This window comes from Melanostigma gelatinosum, assembly GCF_949748355.1.
Source record: "Melanostigma gelatinosum genome assembly, chromosome: 3".
NCBI classification, from domain to species: domain Eukaryota; kingdom Metazoa; phylum Chordata; class Actinopteri; order Perciformes; family Zoarcidae; genus Melanostigma; species Melanostigma gelatinosum.
The window spans coordinates 13,883,035-13,902,647 of record NC_136636.1 but is presented as its reverse complement, the minus strand read 5'-3'; the positions used below and the strand labels follow the sequence as shown (position 1 = coordinate 13,902,647).

Below are 19,613 nucleotides of genomic sequence, written 5' to 3'. Positions count from 1 at the left end.
AAAGTGCATAAAGAGGTGATACAGTATCGATGGATCTTCTTGTTTACGAATTAGGGCTGGGAGGAAGAAGCATTAAAGGATACTCATCATAAGGTAAACATGTATTCTCAATGTATTGTTGCACATGTATGTCATGTTAAACAGTGTGTTTCCATCCAAAACCTTGTGCAAATTTGGACAATATGATGTTATTAAAAGGGCACCAGTCAAACCTCAAACAAACATAAATGACGTGGCAAACATGATGTAACTAGATTGACACTCGGAGAGTGCGGACCTCCGCCAAGACCAATCCGCTCCAAAAATGTAATCGGTTCCTCTTTGGCCCGCATGCTACAGCCTTCCACCAAGTTTCATGAAAATATTTACATAATCCTGCCGACAATCGGACAAACAAACCAAACTGAAAACATAACCTCCTTGGCAGAGGTAAATATGGTCTTTTTGTTTGTTTCAAGTATAAATTTGAGGAAGGTTACGGTCTCATCAATCCACACATATCTGATTTTTCTGTCTGCCGCTATTTTTCGTCTCAGATGTTGAAGATTTAGAGGACTTTCTCATGCTTCATGTCATCATTTATTCTGTTTCTATTGCACTTTATTGCATTTTGCTTTCACTGAAATGCCAAATTTACCACCTCAGCTAAGTGTAGACTTTTTATATCTGGTGCAAGGAAAGATGGATGGAAACACACTTCATGTCTCTTAGTGAATGGTGTTAGGGCTCGTTGTATCACATTTAACATCAAAAACATCTGATACCTCCCACAATTACCACACACTTTAATAGCAGATTATTACATGGCGATGTGTTATTATACCAAGATTACAAACAAAAATAAATAAGTAAAAGGACACCAATTTCAAATTAGTTGAGCAAGCCTGCCATACTTTGTAAGGTTGCACCTTAGCTGGGTCCCATAAGTCCCCTGTGGCTTTCTGTGATGAAGATACCGTTTAACACTCAGGCTGGTTTGTGTCCTCAAAAGATGAACAACTCGCAGCACAAACAGTGGCTGCTGTGATCACCTGATCATCATAAAAGTGTTCTCATTTTGTTTGAGTGTTTACTTGCTCTCAGTGTGCTGTGAACATGTTAAACGGGACAAACGTTCGGCCACCAGCAGAGTTTATGGTCAGGACAGTCTGTAATGTGGATACGGGAGTTGAGAGATGAAAAGTCGAAGGCAATCGTCCGAGGTGCCTGAGCAGGATTTCCACCGCTGGCTTGCCAGACGAAGCTCAGATCCACTGATTGATCCGCCTCTCAGTGAGAAAGTTCCGCTGTATCTGGGAACAAAAACACACTCACAGTCTCCATTTCGGAGAGTGGCTACTCAGCCCTAAACCTCATGTACTACACCAACACATGATAGAGAAACACTCTGCACACAAATAGGAAGACATTCATACACCCACACACCTGCTTTCTTGTTGTCGTATAAACACATAATACCTGAGCTCAACAAGAACAGCAGCTTCTTCAGATTTAAAGACATTCAACAGAACTTTGAAAAGAAACAAACAAGATAAGTTTACATTCTAATTTCACAAGTGGCTCTCCAGCAAACTTTGCAATATAAATTGAGTCACTGTTGAAACTGAATTTATGTTTCTGCTACCACCAATCACACAAAAGCTCCTTCCCGGCGCTCCTGTGAACAATAAAGAGGCCCTGGGCGATGATGAGTGTTTCCAAAGGAACATAAACACACTCCTTTAAACAGAGCCTAAAGCATGCAAGGATGCTTTTTGTAGCCACTCATCTACATTGTGATCCCAAAGGCCTGTTTTTATCTAAAGCTCCGCTTTTGTAATATTACCACGACTTGATTCCATGTGATGAACATGAATTTGGGTTTCACCATTAGGTTATTGATGATTGATAGTAACCGTCTTTCAGGTGATTTTTTTTAATCAGGATATTAATTCTGTCTGACAACTCTGCATACTCACTGTAGTTCCGCCTTTAGCTATACCACACCCATCCCGTGTGGGACGTTTGATCATCATCCCTTTTTATTTGTTCACTGGATTGTTATGTATATTGCATTTACATTAAATTCCTTTGTTTAGTAAGGGATGTAAGGGATGCTAATGATCTGATTTGTGATATTTTCGTGATCAGAAGAAACCACTCGTAAACACCCCCATCATGGCATGTGTTAGACGAGCCACTGCTAACACTTGGATTTTTCTGCAAGAGCTGTTAACGCTCATGTCAAACCCTTTCTGGAACTCCAGCAGCTGCTAGGCTTCACTTCACTGTATTTTCCAGCAAAATGGATCCAATAAAAGTGATTCAACATTGTGCTGCAGCTTGATGAAATTCATCATCTCATCTGAACAACTGCCATGTTTGACTGAAGCTCCACTTTGATTAAAAGCTTGTGACGATCAACAAAAGTTCTGCAATTATTTAAATCGCCAAATTCAAAATCATAGTTTAAAACAATCACAAAATTTATGGCGAAAGTGCTTCACGTCTTGTATTCTGAAGGGAGAATTATGGGTAAATGGACTTGTCAGAGCGCTTTAACATTACATTCACCCCCATTTACACCCATTCATACACTGACGACAGCGGCTACCATGCAAGGTGCCACATCAGGACTCACCAGGACTATCGTTCATACCCATTCAGATGCGTATTTGGGGTTAAGTGTCTTGCCCAAGGACACATCGACATGGACTAGCGGAGCCAAGGATTGAACCGCAGATCCTGTGATAGAAGGACGACCCGCTCAACCTCTGAGCCACAACTGGGTGGGTTGACAATAAAAACAACAGTGTTGGAACGAGTGTGTGTGTGTGTGTGTGCGTGCACTGGGGAAGAAAGACACCCTCATTAAAAGATTACAAAAACATGCACGATCAAGTTAATTGTATCTGAATTATCATAATGAAATGTTATCAAGCACTTTCGTCCGTTCTTCTTAACTTTCTCATTCGTTAGAAAAGCAAGCCATAATCAAAACTTTGTCACATTCTGGCAATGCTGACAAACTATTTTATAGCTGCAAATAGCCTCGACTCTCAGTTCAACAGATTGTCTCCTGACAGCATACAGCTGAAAATTGTGCTGTTGCCGTCTGAAGAAAGCGTTTTTACGTGTCTCAGGCATTGGCCATTCGATGGCGACCCCGATCTAAATATGAAGAAGACCAGAGAACATGTACAGATCATGTAAGACCTTCTTCCGGATACGTCTTCTACATTTAAACTGCGTTTACAAGGGATGTAACATCATCTAAGCTCAGTATGACAGCACCTGATGTAAATAAGCCCACCTTCACCCACTCCACTCCATCGAACCAATACAACCTTCTTTCTCTACTGATCTGTACAATGACGATGTCAATACTGCCTTCAGCTCCCGCACGTTTGAAAGAGTAACAGCAGCAGAGAAGGCTTGTGCTTGCAGACACGTACTTGCAGTGACAGAGTCCCATATATGAATGAATGAATGAATTTTATTTAAGTAGCTCTTTTCACAGACAATAGTATCACAAAGTGCTTAACAGAGCAGACATTTAAAAGCATAAAAAAACACAATGTGACCCTAGGGACAATAAATTATATACACAGAGAAAAATAAAAAATAAAATGAAAAATAAAATAAAAATGTAAAACATATTTTAAGAGCAGGTCTAGGACATGGGTTTACTTTTACACAAACGCCAGCCTAAACAGGTGGGTTTTGAGCTGGCATCACATGTCATCTGTGTAAAAGTTGCCACATATTTTCTGTTTTCTTCCAAGCTGCAGTCTCAATAGAGCAGAAACCAACAAGCTTCATCAGGCTGCAATAAGATGAAATAACAGAAAACAACTGCCATGTGATGAGATGAACCTTTTTACAAGTTTTTGCTTTGAGTGAAACAGACATTTATTTTAGTATCTGGACTTGTGTTTATTGGGAACGTTTTTTGATGAATGCTGTCAATCATTAATACTCATGAGGGCTCAACAGTAACAACAGTGTTTGGTTGGAAATCGTTAGACTCACCACATGTAGACTGTGGGTATAAGTCTGTCATTGGCTACATTCTGCTCCCCTATTGGCATCTGCGCTATTTTGCAAGGGCACCGCCGCTGAATCCTGTGTTTAGCGCCGCGAAGACGAATGTGATTGGGTTAAAGAAATACAAAACAAGCCATATTATACCCCCTTATACCAGAAAGATAATGTGTGGAGCCAGACCGTTCTTTGGCGCTGTGAAGATAGACTAGGTTGTATGAACAAAGTACACATTACCTGTAATGTCAGTTCCCCTGTCCTCATCAGAGTCCTCTTCTTTAACATCCGTTTTAACCTCCTCCTTCATCTCTGGAACAAAGAAGTCTGTCTGGCGAGACAGTGGAACCATATATTTGATGACATCCGGGCTACAGATCTCAATAGTCGGGAATGCACACAGCTTCCTCTCCTGTGAAGGAAAAAAAAGACAAAGTGGACAATTAGATGTGTAACATGAGGCATTGTTACACAGTTTGTACAAGTTTGCACAACACAGCGTGACAAACCTTTACAGGTCCCTCTTACCATGAAGGTGTTAACCTTTCATAATTACATCGTGCTGGAATTGGAAAGAAAAAGAGACGAACATGAAAGTTGTTATAAACTGCGACGGGTGTTCAATCATATGAAAATAACTAATCAGATTAAAGTAGAAATTCGTGGAGTGTGCACATGAAAGGTCCGCCATTCTGCCCGGTCAACTGCTTCATACTCGCACACTCAATAACACGGACAACGTAGCTGACTGTGATCGAATATCTCAGACAAGCAGAAAATATATAGCTTTGAAATGTCTTCACTTTGCTGACCTAACACTATTTACTTGGCCCGTTAATATGGAAACGCCCACCCATGAGTTCATTAAAGTTGCATTACCATCCACATCTATGTGTCTACACTTGCACCCTCCTGTGGAGTGTGCAGAAAGTGGAGAGTTTATGAATATTATAACATATTTCCTCTAAAGAGGACATAAACCGTGCATCATTTTGCTTTATGCTTTTATATCGTCCTTAAGGTATTGCAGAGACGTGAGCTCTTCGAGGGTCCGTCAGAGTGCAGCAGGAGGAGGCCCGGTCTCAGCAATGATCGGCCGCAAAGTGACACATGAATGCAGGAATTCGTTGATGAAGCAGTTTCTCCAAGACTCCATTATTTTTACCAGATACTGAACTTGCTCTAATACTATTTGCAAAGTAAAAAGACTGAAGGTTTCATTTCTATAAAGTTGCTGCTGAATAAATGTGTTCTTTCTGTTGAATAGTACTTTTGTGTTCCACTTCTCTTTGTTTGGGATCTCCTGTGGTTTCTACATCATATATTTATGTTTACAGCTAGATCACACCCTACTATGCAATACAACTCCCTTTATTGGAATTGTTATGCTCTCGTGGTCGGCCCCTCTCTGCGTGAACGTTCTCAGAACTGCACAAATGTCTCGTCTCTAAATTGAAGTGAATGTACAGACCTGCGATAGTGCCATGGCTGTGTGACAAATATGTCTGTTCTGGGCTCTTCCGAGAGGGCAAATACATGTTAGATGGTCTCACACCAGTCAGTCAACTGACTCATTTTCCTCTGGGTCAGGGTGATTCTAGGCTGATTGATTGGTTTTAATTTAATCCTCTGCAAAATAAGACTGTGGGAGCTGGTATGAATCACCTGGCTGCCACACACGGGGGCTCCAGCCCCAGAGCTGCCGATGCAAATGAGTACCCATCTCCTTGAACCTGCTCCGACAATGAGCAGGGAAATCTAGACAAAGGCATTTCTCTCTCACACACACACGTCTCCAAGGGATACTGTCATAGACGAGAGAAAGAAAACAGCATGTGAGAAAGATATGTACCAATATATGTGTGTGCTTTACTGACAGAGACATTTCCCTTGTTAAAACAGCAACTTGTTCATAATTAGCATATTCTGTTAAACCGTCGTGCCAGCAGGGACTGCAGGTTTTCCACCAGAGACTATCTCAGGTGATTTGACTGATTAACACACCATTGCTCTCCCAGCAAAGGAACCACGAGTAACGTAAGTGTACTGTAATTGGTCGAACCCATTAGCCAATGCAGCACCGACAACCACCGTTTTTGAAAAACCCTTAGCCGTGTGCACAACAGGCAACACAAAGCACAGACAACAACTCGCAACTAAATCAATGGGAGACAATCAAAGGACAAATGTGAAGTCCAGGAGTTAACTGATTCATGAGTACCCACCCACTGCGCGAAAGAACGAGTGAGAGCCGCTGCTCAGCAAGCTAACCCGGTCGCATAAAGGTAAACCCAGTCACACACCCACTGAGCCAGAGAAGCCGATTCAAACTCAAATTGCAAAACATCCTTACGTGACGGCTATTTTGTTTGAGTTTATGATGGTGGCATGTAACAGAGTTGTTATTTATTCTCATGTCACAATAAGGGAGAGCTAAGAGAGTCTGGAGATGTGTCCGGCTTGCGTCACTTCAAGGTATTTTAATAAACACCAAGGTGTTTGTTAAAATACGTCCCTCCCTGCAGGTATTTTCCAATGTTTGATCTGTGATTAATAATTTCAGTTCCACTTTCTTTTGATATCCAGAGTTTCCCTTTGATGTATTTCAGAGAACGCTGCGACTCCACATGTGACTATTAGGTTCTTTCTTATCACATCATTAACATGATGAATTGCTTCAAAACAGATGGTAATTTATACATTTTTTTCCCAGCTCCATGTCTGTTTAGAAACAGTGTCACTGTTGCAAAAATGTATACAAACCCTGCATATAAACAAACTGCCATACAACCTCTTCAAATATTACAACTTTAATTCAAGCTTTTTTCTGTATAAAAGTTGCAGTGAATTTCTAGTGGTACCACAAATAAGATAAGCTGATGAAAGCAGGTCTCATTTCACTGTCAAGTAATCCATATTTTCTCTCACCAGGGAAATGAATAAAGAAATAGAAGATAGATTAACTGTTCCCATCATAATAACAACTCACTCCTGGTATGCGTGTTTTAATTATACGACCAGCAAGATGTTCCATTTCCTCCCGGTGCCCTTTTCTGGCCTGAGCCTCCGTGTCTACTGTCTGATTGGGTGCCATATATTTCCCTATAGCCTATCATGGCGTCAACAAGCATCCACTTAACTTGCCTCTGTGTCCGGGAGCTGCTAGATTTGAATAATATGTGCTTTCCTGCAGCAAACGAAGGCGGATGAGACTGAACAGTCTAAAAAAGAGGTCAGTCGTTCCCCCCTGCCGCCTCAGAAGAGACTCAGTCCCACACGTATTCTCTCCTCACTGATCCATCATCCAACAAAGAACCAGCAAGTGAACAACCAGTTGGTATCAGCACCATTAAACGACAGACCATTGTTCTTAAATTATCCTCACAGTGGTTCTACAAAATGGGTCACTTTCAGTGCTGGCTCTCCTCTATGTTATGCAACCTCGCTCTTAATAATTAATGACCTTGCTGCACTGTAGTGTTTTGTCTATTAAACATGTTACATTTGAATGGGTGGAGATTTAAGTAATCGATGGAGAATATGAGATCCTATTTTTGTACGAAATGTTCTTCTTTTGTATGAAAATCACATTGCCTTTCATTTGAAGATAACATTCTCAAACGTATGGTGTTGCACCTGCAAAAAAATGATCATTGAACATCATGATCATATATTTTTTTAATTAAGTGCAATCCAGTGCTAAAAAGTATACAGGTTTTAATTTCAACCAAAAACAGCTGATTCCATTGCTTTATGTCATAACAGCCTCTCAGTGTTGGAATGCATCCTAATTAGAGAAATCAGAGAGTCGTTTACTCTGTGAGCCTCTCTAAGCACCACTTGAAGTAATATTTATCTCATTAGTGTTCTATGGGTTACATGACAGGTTTGAGAAAATGATGGGAGGCGTTTTGCACCAGTCTGAGCAAATAACTTGATTTCTTTTTTCCAGGTATTCAATTTGTTCTGAAACCTGCTCTGAAGTGTGTCAGCCATAACTATCAAGTATTATTTAGCCTAGTTTCTGAAACTGATATAAGTGGAGGCAAAGCAGGCGGACGAAACAGGCAACAAGAAGGAAAAATTACAACTCATCAATAATGGAGCAGAGAATAAGATCTATGGATGCATTTTAGTTCAAAAACAAGGTGGCAGCATGGGGTTGGTGGTTAGAGGTCCTGCCTCACAGGAATACTGTAGTATACTTGCAATTATAATAATCAAAATGAGCTTCATCATCTTCACAAATCTTCTCATTTAGTTGACAGAACCCAGCTTCTCACAGATGCAACCAAATGAAACCACAAGACTGAACTTTAGAGAAAGATGGAAAAACTAAATTGAACAAACTCATTGTGTGGAAAATGTTTTACTCATACCTAGACGCAATACAATTTTCTGTCCACAAACGCAAACAATTGTAAGGAAGAACATCGTGTTGCTGAAGACGCTTTGTTTAATTGTGAAGTTCATGAAATGGTAATGTAACTAGGAATGTAATCTGGAATAATTAGGATAACTGTGTAAGAAAAGATGCTCGTGGTGTGTGTGTGTGTGTGTGTGTGTGTGTGTGTGTGTGTGTGTGTGTGTGTGTGTGTGTGTGTGTGAGAGATGGGTTGAGGGGGACAGAAACAGACAGATATGGGTGAGGGTCTCATGGGGTTTTACAGTGTCTTTGACCTCTCTGGCAGCTGCTCCAATATAAATACCAATAAGAGGAAAGTAAACCACAACAACACCCCTCGAGCTTGATTTACTGCATCACTTAACTAACCATCAAATATAAACATGGCTATGGAGTAACTGAACCATAAGTACAGCAGGAGAGCTCAATACTGACACTCTATGTTGTATTGCAGCCTTTCATTCATGAAATGTATTCAGTGCTCTCAGATCTGGTGAATAACACTGACGCAAACAATCTTCCACTTCCAGATGTGGCTTGAAAGATACGACATCAAGCAGCCGTTTTCAGAGATCGGTGCATTAGCTCGGCTCTTCTTTTAGTGTCACATCTCTCTACTCTGTTTCTTTACAGCTCAGTGGCTCTTTTGGCTCATGGCCAGGAAAAAAAGCGATAGGAGACGATGGAGAATCTCACTCTTACAACGTTGAGGAGGGAAAAGGCAGCAAATATCAAGAGGTCTGACTGAAACTGTGTGTTTGAAGATGTTTGTCTTCAGGATTAAACTTAAACAGTGTGCTGATGGGTGGATATGCTACTGACAATGTACCCTGAATCCTTTTTTCTTTTACTTTGTTACAACAAGTAAAAGGATTATGCTTTTTTTTGTTACAACTAGAAAGGCGCCCTCCTTCTATTACTTTCACTATTTTAGGTTCATCACTCTCTCCACCACATGTAAAACTCAGCTGGACACTGAAGGTCCTGTGGATTTGTCTAGGAGACGTCAGAAGGTATTCTTGGAAATTCAGAAAATCACTAACTTAAATTTAAGTAGGCCAAGCAGGCGTAACAAACACGTAGGCAACAAGAAGGCAATGACAACACTTTCTCACAACCCCTGAGATTCAGTGGGCATCAACTGTGGAGCAGAGAACAAGATCTAAGGATACATTTCAATAAAGATGGCAGGATGGAATGGCGTTGAGGGGTACTGCTGCATATCCAGAAAGTCACACATTTGATCCTTAAAATGAGCAAGGCAAAGAACCACTACTGCCTCTTTAAATGTACTGTTAGGGACCTGAGAAAGAGAGAGAATAGAAAAATACCTCCTGAACCAATGCATGTGATTTCACACCGCTTACCACAGAACGAAAACACAGACAAATGTAGCATTGGATTAATATAAATTACTTTATTACAGATTAAAACTGAAAATGAAAAGTGAAAAGTGAAAAATGAGAAAAGTTGAAATGCAGCATGTTTGTTGTGCTTCCATAATAGCTCATAGGCCACTTGGTCTGGAGTCCTGGTCTATAATGGTTAATGTTAGCTAACCCAGTGCTACGTAGCCAAAAGGTAACGAATGAGCTACGGTGCCAATGCTCACAGGTTTGATTGAAAGAAAATAGTTCATGCTGCTTCCGTGCTGCTCAAAGTTATTCCTATTGGAGGAAATCATCAATTGAAGAAGAAGATGATGAGGTAGCTTGAGGAAAAATATGCACACCCAAAAATGTAATTTGAACTCAGCATCACAGGTTGATAATACCCAAAAGACTATCAGACGATGGATTTCTCCTTAAAACGGCCCTGACTATCATTTGAAGAAACTACTGATCCTCCGACAGAAAAAGGTGTCGTCTTGCCAGCAGAAAGGATAAGTGACAGCACACCTTCCCCACAGGGGAGAGAGGTGAGATATGGCAGAGGAGCGGTGGTGAATAATGAAAGGAAGACGGAACGTCATTCAGTCCTGTATTCACAGTAACAGCTCCCAACTAGCATGGACCCTACGGAAAGGTTTAGAAAGACCCTAGCCCATACCTATGGGTGTAAGCCACACACAAACGTATGGACACACTCACACACACATCTATTTATAGGTGGATGATTTGTCATCCTGGTCCCCAGGCACACAAATAGGAAAATGAATACAACAGCCGAGCAACTCATGGTGACAATCCCTGAGTTGTCCCTCTCCCCTGTTCCATTTACTCCCACTGCACTAATACAGCCACCCTCCTCACACCCACCATAACCTCTTCCTCCCCTTCCTATCTGTGGAAAGAGACAAAAACTCTACTTCACACCTCGGTAGGTGTCCAATTCAGACTGTCCCTTATGGTCACACACTTCCCCAGCACATTGTATTGTCATTCTGCCTGCAGTGGGGCTATTTTCTGCATCCGTCTCAACAAGCCCAGGCCTCCTTCATCTTGCTTCCAAGACCCAGTGGAAGGGTGCAAAGGTGTCTGTGGGTGGAGGTAGCGGAGATCTGAGGGCTGAAAATGCCTTTGCTATAAAGGCTGTGGAGCTGGAGGAGGGCAAGGCAGGGAGATAGGTATATTGCAACCTCTCCATGCACCCGCGCAATCAATAAGCAGAAATACTTGATGAGCTTCAAGTATAGTGACTCTGTCAGTAGCTGCTGTGGTCTTCAGAGAACTTCCACAATTGATCTGGTGTGCTGGCGAGAGGCAATAAGAGCAGCTGGTCTCCCAGCTGTGGATTACAACCCGCTAACACACACGTTTCCATGCCGAGTTTGTCACAGTCAGTCATGGTTTATGTTTACGTTTGGCATTGTGCACCTGGAATGCTCAGAAGCTGGAAATTTCAATTGTCTGGAACACAGCTTTAGTGATATATGATGCTGCAACCTGAGAGTTTTGTTTTCATCTTTGTTGTTCGGACCCTTTGACTTACTGCACACATGTGTCTTAGTAATGGTCTTCTATTCAGCTTTTGAAAACTGACTTTTTTTAGACTTATTTTAATTGTTTTGTGTACATCCAGGCGGCAATCTTCAGTTCTGTGGAGTGAAGCCAATGTGGAAGTGTCTTAAACTTGCATTCTCTACTGACCAGCAGGGAGCGACTACTCTGGCTGTAGACTCCGATTGAATGGAAGTCTATGAGAAAATTACCCTACTTCTCACTTGATTTATTACCTCAGTAAACATTGTAAAAGTTGAGACTAAATCGCGAGTTTCAAGTCTTCTTCAAAACAGCATGAGGTTCATTGAGTAAATTATGGTCCAGTTTAGAATAAAAAAACGATAAAGCAGGGTATGTTCTAGGGCGGGGCTACCTTGTGATTGACAGGTCGCCACCGCTACCAGAGCCGTATACGCCGTCTCTACGTCACTCTTCCGCAGTTCAAATATGGTTACTTACGTTCAATGGTTGCTAAAAGTCAAGCTGGCAACATCTAAAACATCAAAGTCTGGGCTTCAAAACGGCAGTCCACAAACCAATGTGTGAAGTCACGACGTCTACGTCCACTTTTTATATACAGTCTGTGTGTACATCGAAACAACGCTAAGCAGTCTGAATCCAGGCTGTGCTTACCGGGTTTCTTTTAATCCCATACAGAGTTTACAGAGGTGTGGATTCTTATTTTACATGTTTAGGGAATTAGGTTACTACAGAACAAACAACAATAACCAGTTTCTTTGCTTGCATGCTGAGTGAGATGTAGAGTTCCTTCTGAGCTCTAAATGCAGCCTTCAAGTAGGAAACTTAATGTGCCTTCAAGGCCTAAAGTAAACACTCACTAAAAAGCAAACAGTGCCTTAGCAGCAGCTGTGAGATTTACCTCAAAAAAGTGATTCAACGGAAAGCGCGAGGCCATTAAGAAAACCACTGGAGAGGTTTGCAGTCAATTACTCCCGGCCATTAAAAGCTCAAAATTCAGTGAACCATTGCATGAAAAGGAAGCTATGGGAGATACATGAATATGAATAGAGATACATGAATATGAATAGTGATTCATTTAAAACAGGCAGACAGATTCCCTCCACTGATTGAGCTCTTAATCTGGGACTCTAATGTTAGCGATATTCACATCTATATTTTAATTAGATACCATTAGAAGGAGGGGGTGTGGACAGTGGCTGTGTGACGGAGAGAGACTGGACTATCTATTATTTTTTCCTGCAGGCATCTCATGTACAGAGCACTTTAAATACATTCCACATAATAAGTCCTCAACACATCGCTGCAGTGTCTTTGCACCTGGAGGTGGGACCAGTGGGACTGCGCAATTATAGTGACTCATTTCTGACCTCGCAGCGGCTTAATTCTGCAGAAGTGGCATTTTGTTCATTTTCAGCAGGTAGAATAAAGCTCACAAAAACACAAAACCTAATTGTGTCTAAGTCACCATGGCAACCATAGAGAGACATGTGCAGCCAATTTCCATACGTGCATCTTGTCCAGACATAATTAAAAGTTAAGAAAGGCAGCAGAAAAAGATGAGTATTGCGGCCAAAAGAGGTGTGATTAATGTAACAGTAATTAGTTCCGTCTGGTATTTTGTGAAAATGGCTAAATAATGAATTGACAGACAGACAAAGAACAATGAGTGAAAGAAAAGACCTGCACAGAAATAGAAAAGACATTATGGGGGATGAAAATCATTCCTTACAAATATTAAAAATCCGAATCAAACGAGAGCAACAGCATTTTTTTAACGGCCTTGTAGTCCTAGAAATAAGTCATCAAGCATTCTACCACCTCTCTATGAATAAACCATGGGTACCTATCCTTGGCATTCACACAGGAAGAGGGCAGCTCAAAGCACGCATCTGACCATGGTGCACTCACAAAATTAAATTCAACTGACAGGAAGAAAAAGAAAAAGGCCTCTTGAACCTTCATTTTCTCTTCAAATATTCCATGAATTTGCATTGAAGTAAACTTAAATTACAATATCTGCTGGCTTTAATATTTAATTGATCCCATGTTTTTTTTAACAGCATCATTACGTCAAATATAAAATTCTAGATGTCTGGTGCATCCTTTTAAGCCCACACACACATTTCCCCGTGACACAACCTGACATATTTGGTATGTTTGGTAACCTTGGCCCCTTGAGCATACATTTTAAATTAAATTCTGTGTGTTTGAACAAGACAGCATGCTTTTCTGAAAGCCCTGCCACACAGACTGGTAACTGGTAGAACTAATTGTCACAAGTCTCAGCTCTTCTTCCGAGACAGTAAAGTCCCTGTCTTCCTGTCGTTACATTTTTCCCCTTACTCTTTTCCTGGGCATGCGGGTGATTGAAAAGCCCCAGAGCAGAACACTAATGCCGTGTTCACACCGGTCGCGTTGATTTTTTGACGCACTGCAAAAAAGCGTCCAACGCACTGCACAATCGCGTCCAACGCGCCGCCGGTCGTGTTCACACCAGACGCCGCAAAATCTCGTAGCGCCGGAGAGGGGGCGTGGTTTATCGTCCTGGAAGCCTCCATCTGGCCGCCATTTATTTCCGCTGTCAACCGTGAAAGGAATAAGGACAATTGTTGCTTTGTACGTGTTGTGGAAGTCCCTCAAACATCGGAATGCCAAACGCCGTCATGTCTGGTTCATAATATTGTTCAGAGGAGCTCCCTGGATTGTATCGAGCTGTATTCACTGTCTAGCAAGCCACCGGTCGCTGTTTACTACAGCTGTAGGAACACAAAATAAACTGATTTGGCTGTGATTCAACGGCAATAAACCGGCAAAAAGGGACTCCGAAATAACTACGTAATGATGCCGATTTGTACTTGTCTTCTCCGACAAAAAGGGAGTCCGAAATAACTACGTAATGATGCCGATTTGTACTTGTCTTCTCCGACAAAAAGGGACTCCGAAATAACTACGTAATGATGCCGATTTGTAGGCTACTTGTCTTCTCAATGGAGCTCTGATGGATCGGTGCTAGGCTATGCTAACATCGTAGCAGCTCCACCAGCACTCAATAACGTCACGTAGACGTAAATACGGCAGCGTCTATTCATTGTTTGTACCGTATGGTTTACACACACACACATGCATACACATAGTTTGGTCCGGTCTCTGTTGATATGAGGTATTGTAGAGCTCTGGGTGAACACAGACGGCTACAGGATTTATTTCCTGATTCAACAACGGCAGGAAGCCAGTGATGACAGGGGGAGCAACTCAACGCTGATAGGCTATCGCGCCACAGCGTCACGCGATTATGTAGCTGAAGTTGAAAAATTTCAACTCGCGCGTTGGCGCACTGCAATAACGCGTCCAACGCGCCGCGCCATCGCAAAATCGCGGCGTGCCAGTCTCATCGCGTCTGTGCATAGACTTTGTATGTAATCTCGACGCGCGTCAAAAAGCATAAGACTTCAAAATCCTTCTTGTGTCTTGGAGTTCAACGTGGCATCTCCTTATAGGAAGCCTATAGAGCTGAATCCAGGACTGGGATGGAGAACTAAATCCAAAGCATTTCACAGGCCCTGCCAGGTCATGTTGATCATCAAATGGATCCACAAAGCCTTGAACATTTGCAGAGTTGAAACAGAAGAACTTTTTGCATGAAAACCATGTGCCTGTGCTAAATTTCGAAGCAAGCCATCCAATAGTTGAAGCATTTCACTGAAAACCCAAAAAGTTCAACCTCATGGTTGCACTAGAGGAAAAGTTAGCGGATGACCAATGGCATCTCGCATGAGCAGAGTGGTGGAAAGACAGAGCCATCATTGGAGCCAATCCATCAGCATGGCTAAACGACAATTACAATTGTGAGAAGCGCATGCATTAATGAGCCCACAAAGAAGCGAATACGACTTCCTCATAGACTATCTGAAAGCCAACAACCTTTGTCCAGAGGAGACGTGAAGCAGAACAAAAAAATACAGAATTACAGAATTTCTTTCCAATCAGATTACAGAAATCCCAGAAATGTTGGGTAAAACATAAACTCTGCTCATCGTGAATGGCTACATATTCAGGGCACATTGGGTTGAAAAACGAGGCTGAAATCTGAATGCTAAGCTAAAATATTCTGCTGATAATTTCTTGCTGTACACGCCTATCTCTACTCTGAATATGAGCCAATGTGACACCCATCACATAGTTCTCAAAGTAAAAGTATTGCCAATATCTAATTATGACACAGTACAGTGACTAATAGGAGTTTAATTATGTTTGGGTCATTCAATTAACCCCCATACTGCCAACAGAGCGGTCATCAAGAAGGCAAACAGACTTCACTTCTATGGCCACAATCAGTGTGAGTAAAACAGAGAGAAGCAAACAGGAAACCGGGACAGATCTTCCGACTAATGGCATGGTTTTTAAGAGGTACCAAAGATAACAATTTGTTCCAGCTCCACGCCTTCATCCCCAAAGACCAGGGGAAAAACACAGGGAGGGACAATCCGGTGTCAGCTTGAAGACAGAAGCTATTGGATCCAGGTTAAAGTCGCCTTAGCCCTGCTGCTGCCCACGGGGCAAGAGCCATGTTTAAAGCATATAGGCCACCCTCTGTCAGTATGGCACGACGGCAGCCTAATGGTTACAATTAACAGTCCCTTCTGCTGACAGAGCTCCTATGTGAATGCCCCCTCTGTGCACCTCTCAGCCTGATCCTGCTCTAATGACTGTGTTTTATGGGTGCAGTGAAAGAGAAACCAAGACCAAAAGATGGAGCAGGAAGGTGAAGAATACAGGAAGAACACATTTACAGAGCAAAAAAAAGAATAAAAGACAGAAGTTGAAGATTAATCTCACAGTTGAAAGAGCATTGAGACAATAACAGAGAATGTGACTCTTAGCCTCTTTAAACTAGCAACTATATGTAGGAACATGATATTCTGTATATATTGCCAGGTTGAGGATTATAAGAGTGATTTAAAAAAAAGAGACAACAAAAAAGGTTTAATAGGTTTCTTGTCATGATAACGCAATGGTTTAAACCAACTATTTTTGTTGTTTAAATGTTGAAGTCTAAACGATGGCTTCCCACTTGATGCTACTGCTTTAGTTGAGAATAACGCTTGCGGCGATATTGGCAATCAGAGGCAGACGGGCCATCTGGAGGAGTGGGAGTTTTCCTGGTGGGTCGGCTGGTGGACTGGTGATGAGTCTAGCAACATCAATACAAAAACCAGGAAAAAAATGTCTCATTTGGTGGATCCTTCATTGAGCTGACCGGCTGGTCTCATACACATGCGAGTCTGGCAGCATTTCATTTCACATCTTTAAAATTACTTTAAAATTACACTTGAAGATGTTTTAAAATGGCAAAAATAATCAAGTTCCACAAAGACAGTTAAAAGTAGGGTTGGTAATCTTCATCAAAAACATTTTTGTTATATTTTTTGAAATTTTCAATTCATGTATCAAACCCTGCAGGACTGTAATAAGCCCGTCCAATCATTTCATTCCGCCTGCATGGGCTACCTGCCCGTCAAACATTGCTCGTCACCGGAGTCTTCCACAAGCTGCTGGCTTGACAGCTGTGAGTACTTTGTTGTTTAAATTCATTACATTTGGGCACACCTCACTGAGTCTAAATTACTATTTAGATGGCCAAGAAAGTCTTCATGAAAAAAAAAACTTGTATAAAAGGAAAAAACCCTGTATTAGCATGTCTACTTCACTGCACTATTTCCGTCTGTCAGTCCAAAGTGTCACCTCAGCTACTGTCACTCCACTTTTGAAACTTACTCACTGAGGGCTGTCCCTGGATGTAAAACTCCAACTTTTTAAGCACTTTTTCATACCCTTAAGCTACACATTAAAGATATCACTTTGTACTTTGCTACTTACTTTTTTCCCCCCCATTGATTTGAGGAGAAAATCTTTCTACAACGTTGTATTGATACTCTCCTGTATGTTGTTGATGCTGCATTACTTCACAATGTAATAATAGTCAGCATTTCCTGACGTAGAGACAGTTTGCTAACTTACAAATGACCCAGGAGACCTAACCCCTGACGCAGTGACACCGATGAGATGGACGTGTGTCCATTAAGTGCTGTGCTGCTGCATTTGATTGCATTTGATTGGACCTTTAGTTTCAGGTCTTTCCATGTTTACATTCCTAACTTGTCAACAAATTACTATTTGCATCCTAGGGTCCCTCAGGAAACCAGACAGGTCTCTATGTCAGCAGCAAAGTTGCTTTCAGTCAAAATCAAACACCATCAGCCCCGAGAGGGTCTCCTCAGGTCAACACTAGAGGAACCGTCAGACCACAGGAATTACATGCATTATTTTGTCTTCAAGATTTTGAATGTTCCAAACAAGAGAAAATCAATAAATTGTTTCTACCAAGCAGAATGTACTGAGCTGTGAAACGCATGCAGGGTTTGGCAGTCCATAGGATGCAACGCCTTTCAACTATAATACTGAGAGATACATTCCACTGTAGCTCACCGGAAAGAAAGACGGAGCTTCAGATAAATCTGCAGCTTGAGAAGTACTTTTTTTTTTTTTTTACAATTTTCGACTGTGGCTGACAGGACTTAGATGATGGATATGTCAACACTGACTGCTTCTGTCAGTGAACTACATGGCACCAACTTCAGCCTGACAGTCGCCTTAAAAGAAACTGCTGCACAGAAATGTGAGGAAAGTGAAGAGCTCAGCAGCCCACGACACAATATGGTGTGAACGACAGCAGCTCGGAAGGACATGTTCACGAAATACAAAAGTAGGACATGTACAAGACGACGCGCTGCTGAAGTATGTTTGACAGCGGATGTCAAATGTTCTCGAGTATGTTAGCAGCAGAAAGAAATCTCAAAACTTGTATTGAGGGAGTCGTCATTAAAGCACGATAGTATACCGTTTCTAGGAGGAGGCAAGAGGGGAAACTTTAAGAAGAAAGAAAATATGTTTCGGGGAAACTCTCACAATTCAAATATCCCCATCCTTCAGAATCTCTTATTTCATTAGAGTGAGAGGTACAAAGAACTATCCTCAGTCTATCCTCTAAAACAGATCTGAAGATACAGGATTTTTCGACACCATTCTCACCCTGGTTGTCTCGCTGGGCTAAGACAGGTAAGTACTCCAACCTGTCAACTGTCTGCCTATTTCCCGTTATGTGGTTTAGTCAGCAGTGTTTTACCTCTGCTCTGGGCAGCTGACTTAACTGAGCTTGTTGCCAGGGCAACCGCCTCTGCCAAAGATCCCCCCCCTCCCCTCCCCTGTTTTCCATGGAGCCCAGATACTTTGATAATCTAAGGGATTGCAGAAGATGTAGGGGGAGCGTGGAGTGGCTGCCAAATGTCTTTTGAAGCTTCTCTCAAAAGAGCACAATGAGAAAAGAAGCAGAAATGCCACCAGTGCTGCCGTGTGTTAGTGAGCCGTCTATCATTTCTGCCACCCGCTCACGTGTAAGAGGTGTTTTCTTTCTATCAAAAACAGACAATTCCTGATTACTTTACCATGTTGTTGTTTATATGTAAGGAGACTGCAATGATTAATCTAAACACGCATGTATTTATAACGATCCCATTATTCAATCCATTTGAGCTGTTGAGTGAAACGAACAAAGTTCACTCAAACAAACACTCAAGAACCATGAAAATAATCACACTGTACTACATCGAAAGGTTTGTTTCATCTTTATATACAGCAAACTAATTCTATGTGGATGACCACATTATTGCCCCACTGGTTCTGATTTATAGTTTAAGAATAGTGGCCCAAAGTAAAATCGATCTTCTTGCAATACTGGATGTGTCAATCTCTATACCAATATTCTAGCAATTAATTTATGTCAAAAGAGGAATGGTTTATCTTGTGTTGCTAAGAAATAAGGAAACGTTTCCCTGCAGGTACGAGGCACAGCATGTATTCTGTTTATGAGTGATTTTGAGGACTTGTTTGTCTTCCAGAAGCAACGTTTCACTTAATACACCAAATTTCGCTGTCATTATATTGACAACTGTTTGTTGTTTTGCTCAGGCTCGGTAGAACAGCTCTCTGAATTTGTCTGGTTTTCGAATACTCAATACTTAAATTGTTTAGATCGCTACTTTGCACGTTGTCCTTAAAAAATGGAATACCGGTACATTTATATTATCTACTAAAACCCATTTACAAGAATATCATTATTTTGGCTCATGGTTTCATCTTCAGTCTCTCTCAAAAAAAAGGTTTGCCCCTGAGTCAACTTCAACATGTTAATGGGATTTGTGACAGAG

At 41.5% G+C, this 19,613-nt stretch overlaps 1 protein-coding gene across 1 annotated transcript in view; it reads right to left on the bottom strand.

The window, feature by feature from the left end:
• The window catches only part of tex264a (testis expressed 264, ER-phagy receptor a), a 58,729-nt gene that overhangs the window by 3,624 nt on the left and 35,492 nt on the right, over positions 1-19,613 (bottom strand). Inside the window, exon 3 of the mRNA XM_079296886.1 lies at positions 4,261-4,432. Coding sequence (XP_079153012.1) covers positions 4,261-4,432 — 172 coding nt within the window. The remainder of the gene's footprint in view (positions 1-4,260; positions 4,433-19,613) is intronic.